A 16,575-nucleotide genomic window follows, 5' to 3' on the forward strand; every position below is an offset into this window, starting at 1 on the left:
TTTCTTTTCTAGAAAAAGCATACTGAAGAAGGGAAAAAACAGGTCTAGGATGACCACAAGAGCAGACTCAAGTCAGTTTGATCCTAGGTTAAAAAGCCAATCCCAAGATAAAAACAAGATATTTGAAGTTGTTTGGGTCCTGCGCCCACCCCATGGTCTTGAATATCTACCTCTACCCCTCCACTACAGTATGTTGAACTAATCCAAATGGCAGTCGCTCAAAGAGACAAGTAAACAAAATGTCTCAAACATGATGACCAAAACACAAGGATTCACAGTTTCTCATACCCGAGTATGAATATTGTATTCTCTAGCATACAATAAAGCCTCACAAGCTAAAGTGACGCCATCATGTTCACTAGCCTCCCCTGGGTACATGAGGAGCTTTCAGAATTTTGCTGTAATTAGGCACTTCCTATCAGAAATCTTAACGAATTTAGGGGGTGGGGGAAGAATGGGGTTATTGAGGAAGAGGAGAGTTAGAGTGAATCAGTAAGCATCATAGAGAATAGATTTAGGTAAGGAAAAAGCTGATAAATAGAAATGGGAATTCTGTGTTACAAATGAATGAATGGATCAAGAATGACAAAACTAGTAGCACAGTGCAATGCTGATTCTGGTTAGATTAGATTAGGTCACTAGGGCAACAGTATTCAGAATCAATAAACACAAATGGACACCCACAGAGGGTAGAGCTGGGGCGTTCCTGGAAAACACACACACACACACACACACACACACACACAGAGAGAGACAGAGAGAGAGAGAGACAGAAACAGAGAGAGGAGGGGAGGAAGTGAGGGAGGGAGGGGGAGAGGAAGAGAAGAGAGTGAGAGAATTTTAACCATAAACTGTAATCAGGAAGAAATTAAGCCATAAAAGCCATCTCACTTCTTAGTATGTCTGCCCAGAGACTGATTCCCGATTAGAGAACCCTTGTCCCTTCACCAACACACAATGAGCTAGGCAGCTGAAATGCTGCATGGCACCTGCTAAAGAGCAGACCTTAAGTTTTAGATCAGTGTTTCTGACATGATACACATCACAGAAAACAAGATGGCTGGAGGGCTGAGTAAGAAACGAGGATGCCTAATATTCTTTAGAAAAGAGCTCACTATTTCTTCTAGCCATCTCTTTATATTTGGGAAATACATTCCTAAGAACTACCTGAAATCTCTACAAATCTCAAAGGTAGGCGAAAGCAAAACAACCTGCTACTGCGACAATTACAATTGCTACAAATACAACCTAGTAGTTCACTACTATTAAAGAAGCCCAGTATACTGGTATAGGCCTGTAATCCCAGCACTCAGGAGACTGAGGCAGGACACAGAGTTTCTCGGCCAGTCTTGGCTATTCACAGCTAGCCCTTGCCTCAAAATAAAAGCAAACTAACAAATACCTACTAGAAGCTAGAAAAAATTTCACTCAGATACTTACCAGGAGCAATTGTCTCCAATGTATCAGAACTGACCTTCCGCGTACTTGTGCAGTGATAGAGGGTAGAACCGGAAAATATCAAGTAAAAAATAGCATCATCTTCAACTTTGTCCTCTTCAGCAAGCAGTATTGTAACAACACAATCGCCCTAGGAATGGAAAAGAGTTCACAAGTCTGAATTATTAAGGTTCCTGGGAACCTGCTAAATTTCACACCAAGTCTATCTGTTCCCCAACAAAAGTGACGGCATCTAGATATTGCCTAGAAACAGCAGTGTTCATTCAAATTCCACCTACAAAGATTTACTTAGGTCCATTAGACTTAAATTTCCTTAACTGTATAAATGGAAGCAACCCTTCTGTCTTTAGAGCTGATAAATGAAAACTCATGGGACAGAGTGAACTCTCCATCAATTAAGATAAAATCACTTTTTGAACAACCTGTGCCTCCTAACCACCTGAGATCCCTGTTTTCCTTTAGTCATCCTTCCACTAAGTCTTTACAATAGGTAGCTATCATGCCAGAAACTCTGCACACACCTTTGTCATTATTTATGATGAAAAACATCTTTGTCTACCAGCTCCAAATACTCTATCAGTTTTTATAAGATGTTGTTTTTAATAAAATGAGGCTCACAGTTAAATATACCCTATGAAATACAGCCCTAATTACCATTCTTCTCAATTATAAACATAATTTGTGCTATAGCCATAAACTAACAAAAAACTTTAACACATGAAGGTTTGGGGTACTAGGATTTAATATTCTAAAAATCTTAGTAATGAATTATGTAAACAATAATTTAGTGAAAACCTGGCCATTTTAACACTAAAATTGGGGGGGGGGGTTACCATTTAATTTGTATTTTTTCTCTTTCATTTTATCAACATTGAGGTATGTAAGGCAACCACGCCACCCTGTGGCCACATTATTAAGCTCAGAGTAAGTGAAAGAGAAGGCAGCACTTTGCCATCACTGAAAACCCAAATTCATGAGGTCAAAGCAAAGATTAAGTGTAATAAATGTTAACAGCACATTGATTTTGGAGACTTAGTTCAGAGTATTTCCTGGAGCGCAAATGTCACTTTTATTTTATTCTGAGTGCTCAAGTCCCCTAAATGCAATTTAAGTCAAAATGAACCATAACTTTTAAGGCATAACTTATCTGGAGCACTATAACTATAACTGGAGCACTCCAAAGCACCCTCACACAAGGGATATCAAGGCCAGGAAAAGACTTACTAATTTTGGCCACTACTCCAAACTGTATTTTGGTCTTCTGCATGTGTCTTTCTCTAGAAACGTTCACTATTCTTTAGTATGATGCAACCAGTTTATGTGTCTGAGGCACAATGAGAACAGTCCATTGTCTCTAAGTAAAGGAGTCCCCTCATAGCCTACAAACAGAACACAAAAGTTCCATTCTTTTCTTCACGTGTTGGAAACTAAGCCCCATGGGCCACACCCCGCCTCTTGCTTGTTCTGTTAATTACGTCACGAGCAAAGCTTCACTGGAGCCAGCTGTGCCTATTCAGTCACACGCTTGCACACGACGGTCACGTTCATTTACCACCTACATCTTTCCAAGAGAGGACGTCTACTTAATTTCTAATTGAAGTTTGTTCACTTAGATTTCTAAACTGGAACTCTAATAATGAATCCTCCTTTGCCGAACCAAGGAATCCTCTCCATGTGAGCATCCACAGTCTCTTGCCGAGGTACTGTTTGTGCCTATACTAGTTAGGTTTGGGGCTTCCTTTCAAGAAGGGCAAGAGAAAGTTGACACAAGCAACTAACATCCTTTTAACAAAGTTTTCAATACCAACCTCTTTTCTCACTCCCAAGACAAAAACAACTTAAGTTCCGAATTGCTTTCATACTTTTTTAAAAGCTAAGTCACATAAGCCTATACCTAAGAGAAGGGAACAAAGCTTTATTCAAATACTTCAAGACAACTTAAATGCTAAATTCCAAAGACACTTGGCACTGAAGTAGCTGGTTCCCTCTGATAGTCACAGAGCAAACAAATTTCACATTTCACAGATGCAGGTGACTCCTATTTATGGTTGTTCACTAAGCACCTATTATTAACTGGAGATGACTTTGAAAGATTAAGCAAATGGGATTGAAGAAGAGTTGCAGATCTCAGTAAGAATTTGTATCCAGACGATTGGTTTTATCTCTACTTTCCATGAAAGAAGCCCTGATAAATTACTCTGCTGTTCAAAACTAGGCCCAACCCATAGAATACACAGAATAAAAACAGTATGGCTGCACAGTTACGTCTGTAACTGCTAACTACACAGATGAGCTTAATAACAACAGTAATGTTCAAGATAGTTTCAACTATTATTTCAGTCTTACCCACTGAGGGGAAAGGATTCCATCTATGTTATCAGCCTCCAGTAACACCAGCCCAAGAAACACAGTGCTGTCCTTAGAGAGATAAAATTTTCCCTTTCTTCATTAATCAGAAGTATATCCTTGAGCTTGATTATTTTTAGGGTCATAATTGGTTTTGCTGATAGATGACATAATAACAAATGAAAAAGGCAGTCTTAATGCATTCTTACACAGATGATCCCCCAAGTATAATACAGTGATTATAAATGTTAATCAGAGTAACTGCTTAATTGTCCATAAGAATAGGTTTTTAATAAAAATATTATAAAAATAAAGGAAGATTGTGAATGGTGGTAAGTCTCAGTTGCCCACATCCTGAACTTATATAGATCATCAACTATATTAGTAGCACTGTAAAAATTACCTTAATGATTGAGAAAAAAATTGTTTTTAACTTTGACTTCTCATCAGGATGCTAAGAATATGTTTTCTTTTCTTCAGACCAAAGACTTTCTCTCTACAAGACCTCGCCAGAAGACTTCATTTCACAAGATACTGGTCATCCAGGACCCTCCTTCAGTGAGCAGGAATGTGGGGGAAGTGGGTAATAGAATGGAAAAGAGCTAGGCATTTCAGGAACAAGAAATAATTATGCCACAGAAGCAGATGGAAGAAAAAGGACGTGGGAAACAGGGAACATGGTAAATAGATAAGGGGGAAATGTAGTAGAAAACTGGAGTAAGGAACTGGTACAAGAGAAGAAATCCCTGATGTCGTGGATAATGCTGGCCACATAATATTAGAAGGTGGGTCTGTTCAGCAACAAGATAACTACAGCAGTATCCTGGCCAACTTGTATGGACTCGTGAGATCCAGCAGTTAGATTTCTGGGAAATTCTATGATTGGAATGCTAAGCACAGCTTTTATTAAAAGTTAAACTTACAAATAAGTAAAATAGATTAAAAGCAAATATAACATACATTAAAAGCCTATATTAATAAGTCTATATCTTACTATACTGTTTTGAGGTTTATATTATGGTGTGCATATGGAAGAAAATCTATGTAATAGTGTATGTGCTATTGACATATTTTTTTCCTAGGATACATCACTTGACAATTCTGCCCCTAGTGAAGTGGGATGGATAGCTAGAAATCAATCACTAAGGGAGAAATTATGTTATATATCAGGGCAAATGCTATATATCAGGGCTGGTGATAAAACATTCTGATTAAAGCAATGTAAAGAAGGGTGGATTTATTTAGGTCACAGTTTCAGGTTACAGTCCATAATGGGAGAGAAGATTCACAGAGGCAGGAGCTCGAAGCATCAAACAGAAAGCTCAGTTCACTTTCTCTTCTTAAATCGGGGAGTGGTGCCACCCACAACGGGCTGGTATTGCCACCCAAATTAATATACTCAAAATAATCCCCATAGGAAAGACTGGAGGCTCACCTCCCAAGGGATGCTAGTTTCTATCAAGTTGACAACCCACGTTAACCATCACAAGAGCCTTTGTTTCCAAATGGTCAGCTAAGGACCAGAGGGTAAAGAATTCTCACATCAGGCCCAGTTAAGATGGAGTACTTTTCCTGTTTTAACTTTATTCTCTGAGCTATAAAGGAGGAAAGCAATTCTGCTTGTCTCATAAGATGATTACAAGAATTAAGTGACTTATTTTATTTTTTTAAAAAAGGGACCCATAGCGATGCATTGGCCACAGTCCATTTCAACAGCACTGCTGTTGTACACGGAGCCTACTTAGTTAAGAAATGTAAAAGGCTCCAGAAACAAAAACTTTTGGCCCAGCAGTCTGTCACTGTGGTGATGCAAATGAGATGTCCGTCCGTCCGTGTCCCCCCACCCCCAGTCTCAGATATTGAATACCTGGCTCCAGTTGGTGGCACTGTTTGAAGAGGCTTAGGAAGTGATGGCCTTTTATTTTCATTTTTGTGGGGGGTTTCATTTATCAGATTTTTGTTGTTTTCTTGTTTTTGGGGGAGGGATGGTTGAAAGAGAGAACGTAAGTGAAGTGGGTAAGGAGGCAGAGGGGGAGGAACTAGGAGGGGTTAGGGGAATGGGAAAATACCATCAAAATATATGATATGAGAAATTTTTTTTTCCAGACAGGGTTTCTCTGTGTAGCCTTGGTTGTCCTGAAACTCACTGTGCAGACCAGGCTGGCCTCTAACTCAAGAGATCTGCTAGCCTCTGTCTCCTGAATGTTAGGATTAAAGGTGTACACCATCAACCATCAAAGAAACAATTTTTGATTAAAAAGAAAAATAGAACACAAAGTTAGGTGGGTAGATTAAGTGAATCTGAGAGGAGTTGGGGAGGAACGTGAGTATGATCAAAATGTCATATAAAATCCTCAAAGAATTAATGAGAATATTACTTTAAAAAAAAAAAGACTTCTAAGTTATATAAAATGCATGGTCCTAAACTGAATACTAAATGATCTTTTAAAATTGCCACTACATTATTAGGACAACAGGCAAATCTTTTTTTTAAATTTTTTTAATGATTTATTTAACTTTATTTTATGTGCATTGGTGTGAAAGTGTCAGATCTCATGGAACTGCATTTTCAGACAGTTGTGAGCTGCCATGTGGGTGCTGGGAATTGAACCCGGGTCCTCTGGAAGAGCAGTCAGTGCTCTTAACCACTGAGCCATCTCTCCAGCCCTCCACAGGCAAATCTTGAATGAGATTTTTACATATTTAATGCTGTACCAGTGTTCAATTTTCTGATATTTTCTAATTATGCTGTGATTATAAGCCAATATTCTTGCTCCTGTTCTTAGCAAATACACAATGAAATATTTAAGATAAAAGAGCATAATGACTACAACCTGTCTTTAAATGTTTCAGAAAAACGGCAACAGACAGGTGAAGAGCATGGCCTGCTCTTGCAAGAAGACCCGGGGTCCATTTCTAGCACTCATGTCAGGGAGCTCACAGCAACACCTAACTCCAGTGCCAGGGTCAAGCTCACACCTCCGGCTTCTGCAGGCAACTGCACTCACATGCACATACACAGAAAAAAAAAAAATCTTAAAAAAATATGGTGAGAGCATGATTATGTCAACAAACAAGAAAACAAGAATGAACTTGCATTTAAGGTATGAGAGTTTTCTGAAGTCGATTTCCCAAAATGACATTTAAACCCACCACAGTAAAGAGAAACTAAGGAAGTTGGTAATACTAAGTAAATCTGAATATTGCTCCAAGCTCCTATCTTTCTATAAGATGGAAGAGAAGGGGGGAGAGAGCTACCTTTTTTATACAGGTTCATATATAACTAGGCTTGCTCCTCTGCTTTAAGCACACTTGTTATCATTTTGCAAAACCATTTCCTAAAGCAAGCAAAGACTGATGACCTGATACAACTTCCCCATGGGCAACCATGCAGTCTTTTTCCTTATAAACTCAAGGCAACTTGTGCTCAATGTCACTGGACGATTTCACAACAGAGGAACCTTCTGTAACAGCAAGCAAAGCCAGAGCAGACTATAGTCATTAGAAATCCCAGTCTCCAGTAAAAGAAACAAAGGCTCCTCAAATGGTTGGTGCTAGCCTGGGTTGGGTCTGTTAGATGAGTCCAGAACACACTCTCTTGAGAGAGAATAAGGAGTGGGAAGGGGAGGAACTCAGAAAGTTAGAAAGGCCTGCCTTAAGTACACACACAAAGACCAGATTAAAGTGGCTCCTTCTAGACAAATCTGGGACTATTGGAAAACCAAATAACGGGGCTGGAGAGATGGCTCAGTAGTTAAGAGCACTGACTGCTATTCCAGAGGACCTGTGTTCAATTCCTGGTACCAATATGGCAGCTCACAACTGTCTGTAACTCCAGTTCTAAGGGATCTGACACCTGAATACAGATATATATGCAGGCAAAACACCAATGCATATAAAATAAAAAAGATCATAAAAAACCCAAATAATAAATTTTAAGCAATTTTTTAAAGTAAGAAGTGCTACCCACCCTAAGTAAAGGACAGATGGGTACTCATTGCACTGATTATGGAGTTTGTACATAATTTGAACACTTTTAAAATTATTTGTAAATGAAAGGATTTAAGAACAAACAAGCAAAACCCACAATGCCCAAAAGGTTCTAAAGATATAAAGGACTGGGGATATAGAATGCTCTACCAATGTAGATGCATACAGTGTTCCATAATTAAACAGCTAGCTCTTTAAAGCCCACTTAAAATTGGGCCCTGAACTCGGAGCATGCGGCTTGTCCTTACTCTTACACAACTGTCCCTCACTTGGTTATACAGGTAAACTGAGTAATACAATACAGCATTTTCAGCACCAAACTTGCTTCTTGAACAGTAAATCTTTGAGTGTATAGAAGGCAAGATAAACTAACACCTACTACTATTGCTTTCTACAGCCCTGCTGTAGTTCAGCCCTGCTGTAGTTCAGGGCTGAGCTATGTGTAATGTAGTACTACAGGACATTCTTATTCCCAGTTTAGTGATGAGCAAAGTACTATTTATTTATGTGTGGGCCTAGGGGTATTATGTGTACCATGCATTTGTGTAGGAGCCTACAGAGGTCAGAAAAGGGCTTTGGATTCCCTGAAACTAGAGTTAGAGGTGACTGTGAGCCACCAAGTGAGTGCTGGAAACCAAACATAGGTCCTCTTCGAGAACAGTCAGCACTCGGAACTGCTGAATCATATCTCCAGCCCTAAGGCCTAGAGAATGTTTACTTTAATGACTTGCCTGAGAACAAAACTACAAAGGGTCAAAATTAAAATTCAAGTACAATTGCAAAGCTTATATTCTTCCCATTATTCTGATTCTAAAGGATAAAGCCTAAAACACAGATGGAAATAAAAGTGGTGTGTGTAAATAAGTAATTATCAATAGAAGAAATATAAATATATATGTATATATATATGAAATAGTAAACTTTCAGTAGATACCAAAAGAGATGTCTAAAATGAACAGGGATGTTCATCCTAAAATACTTCCTATTTCTCTTTAATAATCTGCTATCAATAATACTAGCAGTTGGTAACAACAAGAGCTTTTTGAAGATGACATAATCTAGACAAGATATAATTGTTAGTCTGCACTAATTAGGTAAAGCTACTCTGTATAAAGTTAAAAGACTCTTTCCAGTTGTGGCACACCCCTACAGTAAGCAGTGAGGTTGGTGGCTGGCTATATACGCACATACTGCTCTTGCAAAGGACTCAAGTTCCCTTCAGGGGCAGTGACAGACATGAACCTCAGTAAATGACAGCAGATTTTCTACAAGATGAATGCTCACATTCTACAATGAAGACTATAACCAGGAGAGCTTCTGTAGAAATGCTTATACCCCATGCTGCCCCAAACTCAACGCAGATCATTTTAGGTGGACACACAAGCCCGAAAGATGTCATCACAACACAGCTAAGTGACAGAAAGTACTAGCTTATGCTGGCATTCTTTAAAGTGGCTGGCCTATAGCAAGTACGTCCTTTAGTGTTTGCTGAGTTGAACCTAAAATATTTCATATTTTAAAAAAGAAACTTCAAATGCTACACAAAATAAGTACATAAAGTCTGTCCTTTCCTCTCATTCGAGACACTGGAGAACACATGCGGGACACACTGCGACAGGAAATGAGGCTATGAAGACAAAAGAATTCTTGCTCCTTTCAGGCTTAGTTTCTTCAGGGAGAAGATTTATAAAGCTGTACACAGCTCCAGCTGAATAAGAAGTGCTGCAGGAAAAGCAAGATTAGGGAGAACAGAAAGGAAAGGAGATCGTGATGTGAGTGAGCAAAGTACAGTAGAAAGGCTTCCCATAGAGTCATCTCTGAGTGGCCAAGAGAACACAAGTTCTGTTGCTTGATTTCAAATTCCTCTTGAAACAACGAACTGGCAAAGGTGACAAGGGGGAGGGGAAAGAAATTAGATTCTAGATCCAGTCGTCCAGGAAACAGCTGTGGAATCTGAGAAGCTGTAGACACTAGCTATGACAGAACTTTTACAATGCCACGTAATAATAGCAAACCCCAAATAAATATTAACCGCCCTTACATTTACATCTTCATCAGACATTCTTTATACTGAAACTTACCCCAAGCATTATAACACAAAATTTAACAATTATGGGACACATGTTATGGGAGGGAGAGAAGGAATACTTATGTGTCCAAACACAAAGTCTTCCTTCCATTCGAAAGCACTATTTCTTCAACGCCAAGAAGCGCCTCAGGAGCAGAGTATTTGCCACTGTGCTGAATGAGGACTCTAGAGTGAGTGGATGACGAGTGGAAATACTTGTTCACTTTGCCAACAAAACCAACTCATATATGTAATGACTGCCAAGCAATCATGTTACATTAGGAACTATTCAGAACTAGGGTGGAAGGGTCTTATACTTTAGACAGTTCTCAATCTGTGGGTCGTGATCCCTTTTGGGTCACACACCAGATATCCTGCATATCAAATATTTATATTATGATTAACAGCAGTAGCAAAACTGGTTATGACTTAGCAACAAAATAATTTTATGGTTGGGGGCCATCACAGCATGAGGAACTGTAGTAAGGGTCATGGTGTTAGGAAGGTTGAGAACCACTGCTTTAGGAGGTCAGAAATAATCAGATCATAAAAAGTAACCTTAGATTAATACAAGGAGGAGGCTGAAATGTGCATGAAGCAGGAGTGAAAAACATTGTCACACGGAGTGAGACAAGAGTGGAGACAGAAAGTCCCTCTGAAAAGTGACACTCAAGCTGAAACCTGACGGCATCGAGTCAGAGAGAGCACTGCAAATGGAAGGCAAGTGCAAGCCAGCATTAAGAAGGAACAAAGCCCAGTGAGGAGACATACTGACTGCAGGCAATAGGACTATGGAGGGCATTACATGGGGGTTTGTTTGTTCTGAGTGTGCTCTTAAACCACTAGGAGGAGAGGAGGGGTAAGCAACATAGTAACACAATTCACATCTTCTAAGAATTACAGTTCCTGTGTGAGGAAAATACGATGGACAGAAATTACAGAGAAGGAAGATCACCTGGGAGGCCATCAAGAATGGTCCCAAGGGTAGATAACAGTGACACCACCTGCCCTTACAGCCTGTGGACTCCCCCTCCCCCATGCACACATGCTGCCTTCCTATCTTTTAAAAAGAGAAACAAAACCTGATTTGAGTGCCTCAAAGCAAGGCAGTTCTCTATTCTTCCCAGCTCCTTCCTACTTGGCATGCTTTGAGTAGAACCTGCTGAAGTCCATCTGTGAAGGTATCAAGTAAACAAAGTAAAATGCCACAAAAGAAGGAGCCCCCAGTCAGTGACATGTGGGTAAATCTCTCTTCCCAGAAACCATGGCCCACAATCTTGCTACTACTTCTTGGGAAAATCTTAAAATAGCCACAGTGTAAGCGCTCCCCTTATAGCCAATGCCTGCCTGCCCTCAGGAGCAGTGAGGTCTGATCCAGGGGGAGCAGACACCAGTTCCTCAGGAAGAAAGCTGTGACCCCTGTTACAGAATTTGCACTCTAAACCACAACACCGCCCCCCTCTCATCAACTTTTGAGTAAAATTCATATCAACTCAGAAAGACTGGAGTTTTCTGAACTATGACAAAGGGAAGTTGGTCTCAAGAAAGAGGTAAACCATTTTTTTTTTTTGTACCATACAACACCACAAGTTTCTGTTTTAATCCTAATGCCCAGGAATGAAGGTGAACAGCCTTTCAAACCAAGATTACAACAGTCTCTACCATGTATATGCTGATCTCAGGTATAATGTAGTGGTTGGGAAAATTTTCCTGTGAACTTGGAAAACTTTCAGCTTTGTGGAACATATACAGTTACTATCACAATTACTCAGTTCTCTTTTTTTATAGCTCAAAAGCAGACATGTACAACAACACATAAGAAAACAAGAATAGGGCTGGCAAAATAGCACATCTTAAAGGCCCTTGTCGGAACCCCACCACTCAAGTCTCACAATCTCCTCACAGACTTGTGTGTGATCCACAGAATCTACACGTTGGAAGAAGAGAACCTACTCCCACACTGGCCTCCAACTTCCACGCTCATGTTCTCTCTACAAACAACTAACTAGAAAAATAAAAGCATGACCCTGCTTCAAAAAGCAGGTAGTAGGCAGATGTAAGTCTTTAAACTCCTTGTCTAAAAAGCTTTTGGGGGTGTATGTGAGGTGATCAATGTGTAGCACATGCTAAGAAGAACTCTACTGTCCCAGACAAATGCTTAGGGCTTTTTATTTAGATGAAACCATGCTATGTGTTCCTTAGCAGGGACAGACACAAAAACTGTACATACATTTTACTGGTTCTTGTTCCTGACCAAAACCAACAAAAAACACATGAAGAATTCATTCCTGAATGAGTAAGAGAGACTCAGACAAACAGAAAGTGCCCAAAACAGAAGCTACAGGCTAACAAAAGAGAAAGAAAAGGAAATAAATAACCCAGTTTCAGAATATAAACACTTATTAAAGAAAGTAAAACAGCACGAGTCTTTAAAAGAAGGGGGAGGACAAGTATGAACTAGGTAGATAGACAAAGGGTAAATCCACGCAGAGGAGGTGAACTGATGCCTACAAAGTCACAACACTGATAAAATGACATGGCACAGTCATGGAGCAATATGCCATGGCTTGAGCACCAGGAGCATATAAGCCAGGACCAGAGTTCCTAGTCCGATGTACACTAGGCAAGGGGAGCCAGGAAAAGGCTACATCATCTGCCACACATGGCTGGTAAAGGTGACGTACCCTCAACATGACACAACCATTATCCTTCAAATGTGTTTCTGGATGAGCAAGAACTTTCCCATTCTACCTCTTCTCTGCTTTACTTTCTTCTCTAACACTTAATATATGACTCATACATTTAACAATATACAGTGTATCGATGTCCAGAATTCTACGACAGCATATTTATCTGAGTTAAGGACATGCTTGCTTTATTCAATGCTGTATCAGCCCAAAAGTGTGTCAAGTGGTTGTAAGTGTTCAATAACGTTGGCCGGATAAAAGAATTCTTAACTCCATTCTGCAAACAATCTCTTTCCCCGATGCCTACTATGGGGATAACTGGATGAGAAATCAGGAAATCTAAAATGAAATGCTCTGAAGATAAGAGTTCAGCTTATAAGTCCATAAAATGACGGTTAAAAGGAAGCAAGACTCAAAAGCACTCATGATAAGAAACTGTAACAGGATCATCCCATCTATCAGACCGACTCTTAGAGGAAAAATGCTCAGACACAATCCAAGAGCCTTGGGTAAAGCCCACTACCAACTAGCAAGCAAAGCCTTAACTTTCCTTAACAACATAAACAGAAACCGACTGAGGAATTTACTGATTTTAGTACCAACTAGGTCACTGCAGATACAGACGAGGGTTGACAGAAGCAAATGCAGATTTGTAGGTTTTGCTTCTTTGTTCTAGCGAGACAAAACCAGCAGATGGCGCCCAATTGATGTATGTTTCTTTCTCTGTGGAAGAGAGTTCCTCCCAAATGTAAGAATTTTGAGACTTAAGATGAAATGGAAACAAAAATGCAATATGTTTGGAAACCATGCATGTATGGAAGTCACATAATGATAAGTGTCCCTAAAGAGAATGGAGTTTTAAAAGTTGTTCCAAGTTCTTTCTGTTGCTGTATTCGGCTCAACTTCTCAGTCTGTTTTTGTTAAACAGGCAGTGCTAAACTATCTGCAGGGAGCTGGACCTAGATTTCCTGGTTTGTTTGCTTTTTAAAGCAACTTCTCCTCTCAGGACTGTTTCATAACTATGTGCTCAAATAATTAGATCAACACTAAGACATTCTCCCTTCTGAAACAGGATCTCCCTTCTGAAAATGCAGAAAACATAGTTTATGATTATGATTATTATTATTTCCATTTAGAATTTCATGGAAGGAGCTGAAAGCTACTAGGTAGCATCAGGTCTTCTTCACTCTGTACCCCTCTTCCTGGGAACAAGATATTTAGCTATACTGTTATCACGCTGCTGTTGCTGACTGAAAGACAGCTTGGCTGTTGTATTCGGCTCTCAGTTACCTGCTATCATCCTGGGTTACTTATTATTCTTGATTCTCTTCCTTCTCCTCCAAAGTCATCAGTGAAGCTAGTTCACCAATTTTACGCTACCCTTACACACACTAGACAGTACAGAAGTTTCCATAAATCTGGTCAGGTACCCAAAAATGTAAAAATAGATATGTATTGCTAACTTCACAGGGGTCGGGGGAGACCTGGTTTGAGTTGGAAAACTGTCCCTTGCTAGCTTCATGGTGCACCAAGTGACACAGGTGTTCTGACATTGCCTCCTCTTAAAACAGAGTAGTCATCTCGTGAAGTTATTAGGATTACAAGAAAATAGAGTAAACAGCACACTATGTAAGTACTAGCAGGTATTAAATAAATCAGAGGTACATATTATTACAACTATAAAACAACATACTTTTCTGCCACTCCCTCCCACATATATATGCACAAATACATCACAACTGAAAAAAAAAATCAGTATTCCCAACGCTATACTAAGCAGAAAAACTATGGCTGGGCTTCATGTCTTCAAACATCCTTTCTCTCCCAGACAAAAAGTAAAAACACTTTTAATTTTGAGCAAGATACAGATAATGTATAACCGTACCCTTAGATGTGCCAAGAATAGTAAATAGTGTCATTGAAATCTGGAAAACAGGCTTTGTGGGGCAAAAATAAACAACAGCAGACCTAAATTCTCAAGGTTTGCTGCCTGTATTCACACACACAACAAGGATGGACTAGACCATGTCAGCAAAACCTCAAAGGAGAATTTTGGAATGCCAGAGGTACCTCATAATTCTATGTTCATTAAGAGTAGGTTAAATTCATTCCTGATCTTCAAACAAATGCAAGATTAAAAAAAAAGTCGGAAATGAGCCCACAACCAGATTGGTGGGTCCCATGAACCAAAAAAGGAATGTACCATTGCCTGAGCAGTAAGATAAAACTCACATTTCCTTCTGTGGACAAAACAAAGAGAGACAGCTGAGAATTCCACCCCAGCTGCCAGATGCTCTGTATATCACATGGGGTCAGCAGTTAATCCAAACAAAGTTTTGTGGAGGGCTCCATGGATATACCAGAGCCAACAGCTCTTTCTTGGTTTAAAAAGGAATAAACAGAGCCAGGGAGATGGGTCAGCAAGTAAGGGTGTTTTTTCTCCCAAGACTGAAGACCTGAGCTGGATCCCACCAGTCCACATGTTAAGGGAGAGAACTGACCCCTCCAAGTTGACCTCTGATCTCCTCCACAGACATGCTGTGACACTTATGCCCCCAAACACACAAATTAAATAGACAAATGAATGAATGAATATATACGTAAATAATTTTTTTAAGAGCGAGAAAAAGGAAACTGGAGAGACAGATTAACAGGGGTTAAGACCACTCTGAGTTCAATTCCCAGCATTCATGCTGGACGCTGGATAGTTCACATCTGCCTGTAACTCCAAGTCTAAGGAGTCTGATGCCCTCTTCTGACTTTTTTTAGATACCTGTACCCACTTGACATCCAGTCAAACAAACACATAAATAAAAATTTTTAATTAAAAAAGAAAATAATGGTCTCATCTCAAATGACAAAGCAAATCTCAAAGAAGCAATGAGAAACTTCCACCTTCAAACAAACACTGCTAACTTTAAGATAATAGATCTTACCCCAATTTCTTCTTCTATAAAATAAGAAAACAATTCCTAATTCATTGCTTTGTCAGATGAGTAGAACAAGATTACTAAGAAAGCACACATAGAGAGTTCCGAGTAAATAACAGAGATATGGGACAGAAGTTTGGCTAAAACTCCCATTTATGCACTGTCAGTCCCAAGTACTCACTAAAGACCACACCGCAGAGGTCAAAACAAAATAACACTCTGTCACTTGCTCCAGATCACAAAGTTTTCCTGTTCAGTTTCATCTCTTAACTGATCTTCCCTTTGAGGACATAAATCTTCTAACTTCTTTAGACGATCTGGCATTTACTCACACACGGGGTAAAGCTCTTTCCTGAGGATGACTCGGATTCTACCTGAGAATATTTAACCAAAAGCACCGTGCCTATTGTGTGCAAGGCACTGAGATACAGAAGCACAAGTTAAACTGAAAGCGATAAAAACAAATTTCAAGTACTACTCTCAACTCTCAAGAAATGTGTAAGAGGGTAAGTGGGGAAACCCACATACAGAAGTGCACAGAAGCCTTCGAGGTGTTAGCGGCCTGCAGAGCACAGCAGGAGAGAGACACGATGGGCTCCACAGAAGGGAAGGATACGGCAGAGCACCACACAGACAAATGCTAGGAAATTCATCCTGAAAGCTAAACGGTTTGGTGGTGGTGGTGTGTGTTTTGGGGGGAGGAGGGGTGGTACTCCAAAGCAAGTAATAAACAATATATTTGGAACTCGTTTATGATCTGGCATTCTACCAACTCAGCATAGCACTGCCCATAGCTAGGAATCTTTAGCCTCCCAAATGCTGATGTCAAAATACTGTGTGCATTTATGCTGTAATTTCTATAGGCAAATTAGAAAAACCTATGGCATCTGATCAGTTCTATTTGCATCATGACCTATACTGCTCCCACTGCAAAGCAGATGTGGCCTTAATTATCCATGTCCACACAAAGAATCTGTGAAAATTCCAAAAGACATAGAAAATACTGTGAGGGGCTGGAGAGGTGGCTCAGAGATTAAGAGTACTGACTGCTCTTCCAGAGGTCCTGAGTTCAATTCCCAGTAACCACATGGTGGCT

General features: G+C 39.8%; 1 protein-coding gene across 6 annotated transcripts in view; it reads right to left on the reverse strand.

Moving 5' to 3' along the window:
* Positions 1-16,575, reverse strand: part of Akap13 (A-kinase anchoring protein 13) — a 262,036-nt gene that overhangs the window by 174,691 nt on the left and 70,770 nt on the right. For all 6 annotated transcript variants that reach the window (XM_041654836.1, XM_041654846.1, XM_041654825.1 and 3 more), the window contains exon 3: positions 1,441-1,588. In XM_041654836.1, coding sequence (XP_041510770.1) covers positions 1,441-1,588 — 148 coding nt within the window. The remainder of the gene's footprint in view (positions 1-1,440; positions 1,589-16,575) is intronic.

This window comes from Microtus oregoni, unplaced genomic scaffold (genome assembly GCF_018167655.1).
Source record: "Microtus oregoni isolate MIOR12 unplaced genomic scaffold, Mior012 000000F_ref0000247, whole genome shotgun sequence".
Lineage (NCBI taxonomy): Eukaryota > Metazoa > Chordata > Mammalia > Rodentia > Cricetidae > Microtus > Microtus oregoni.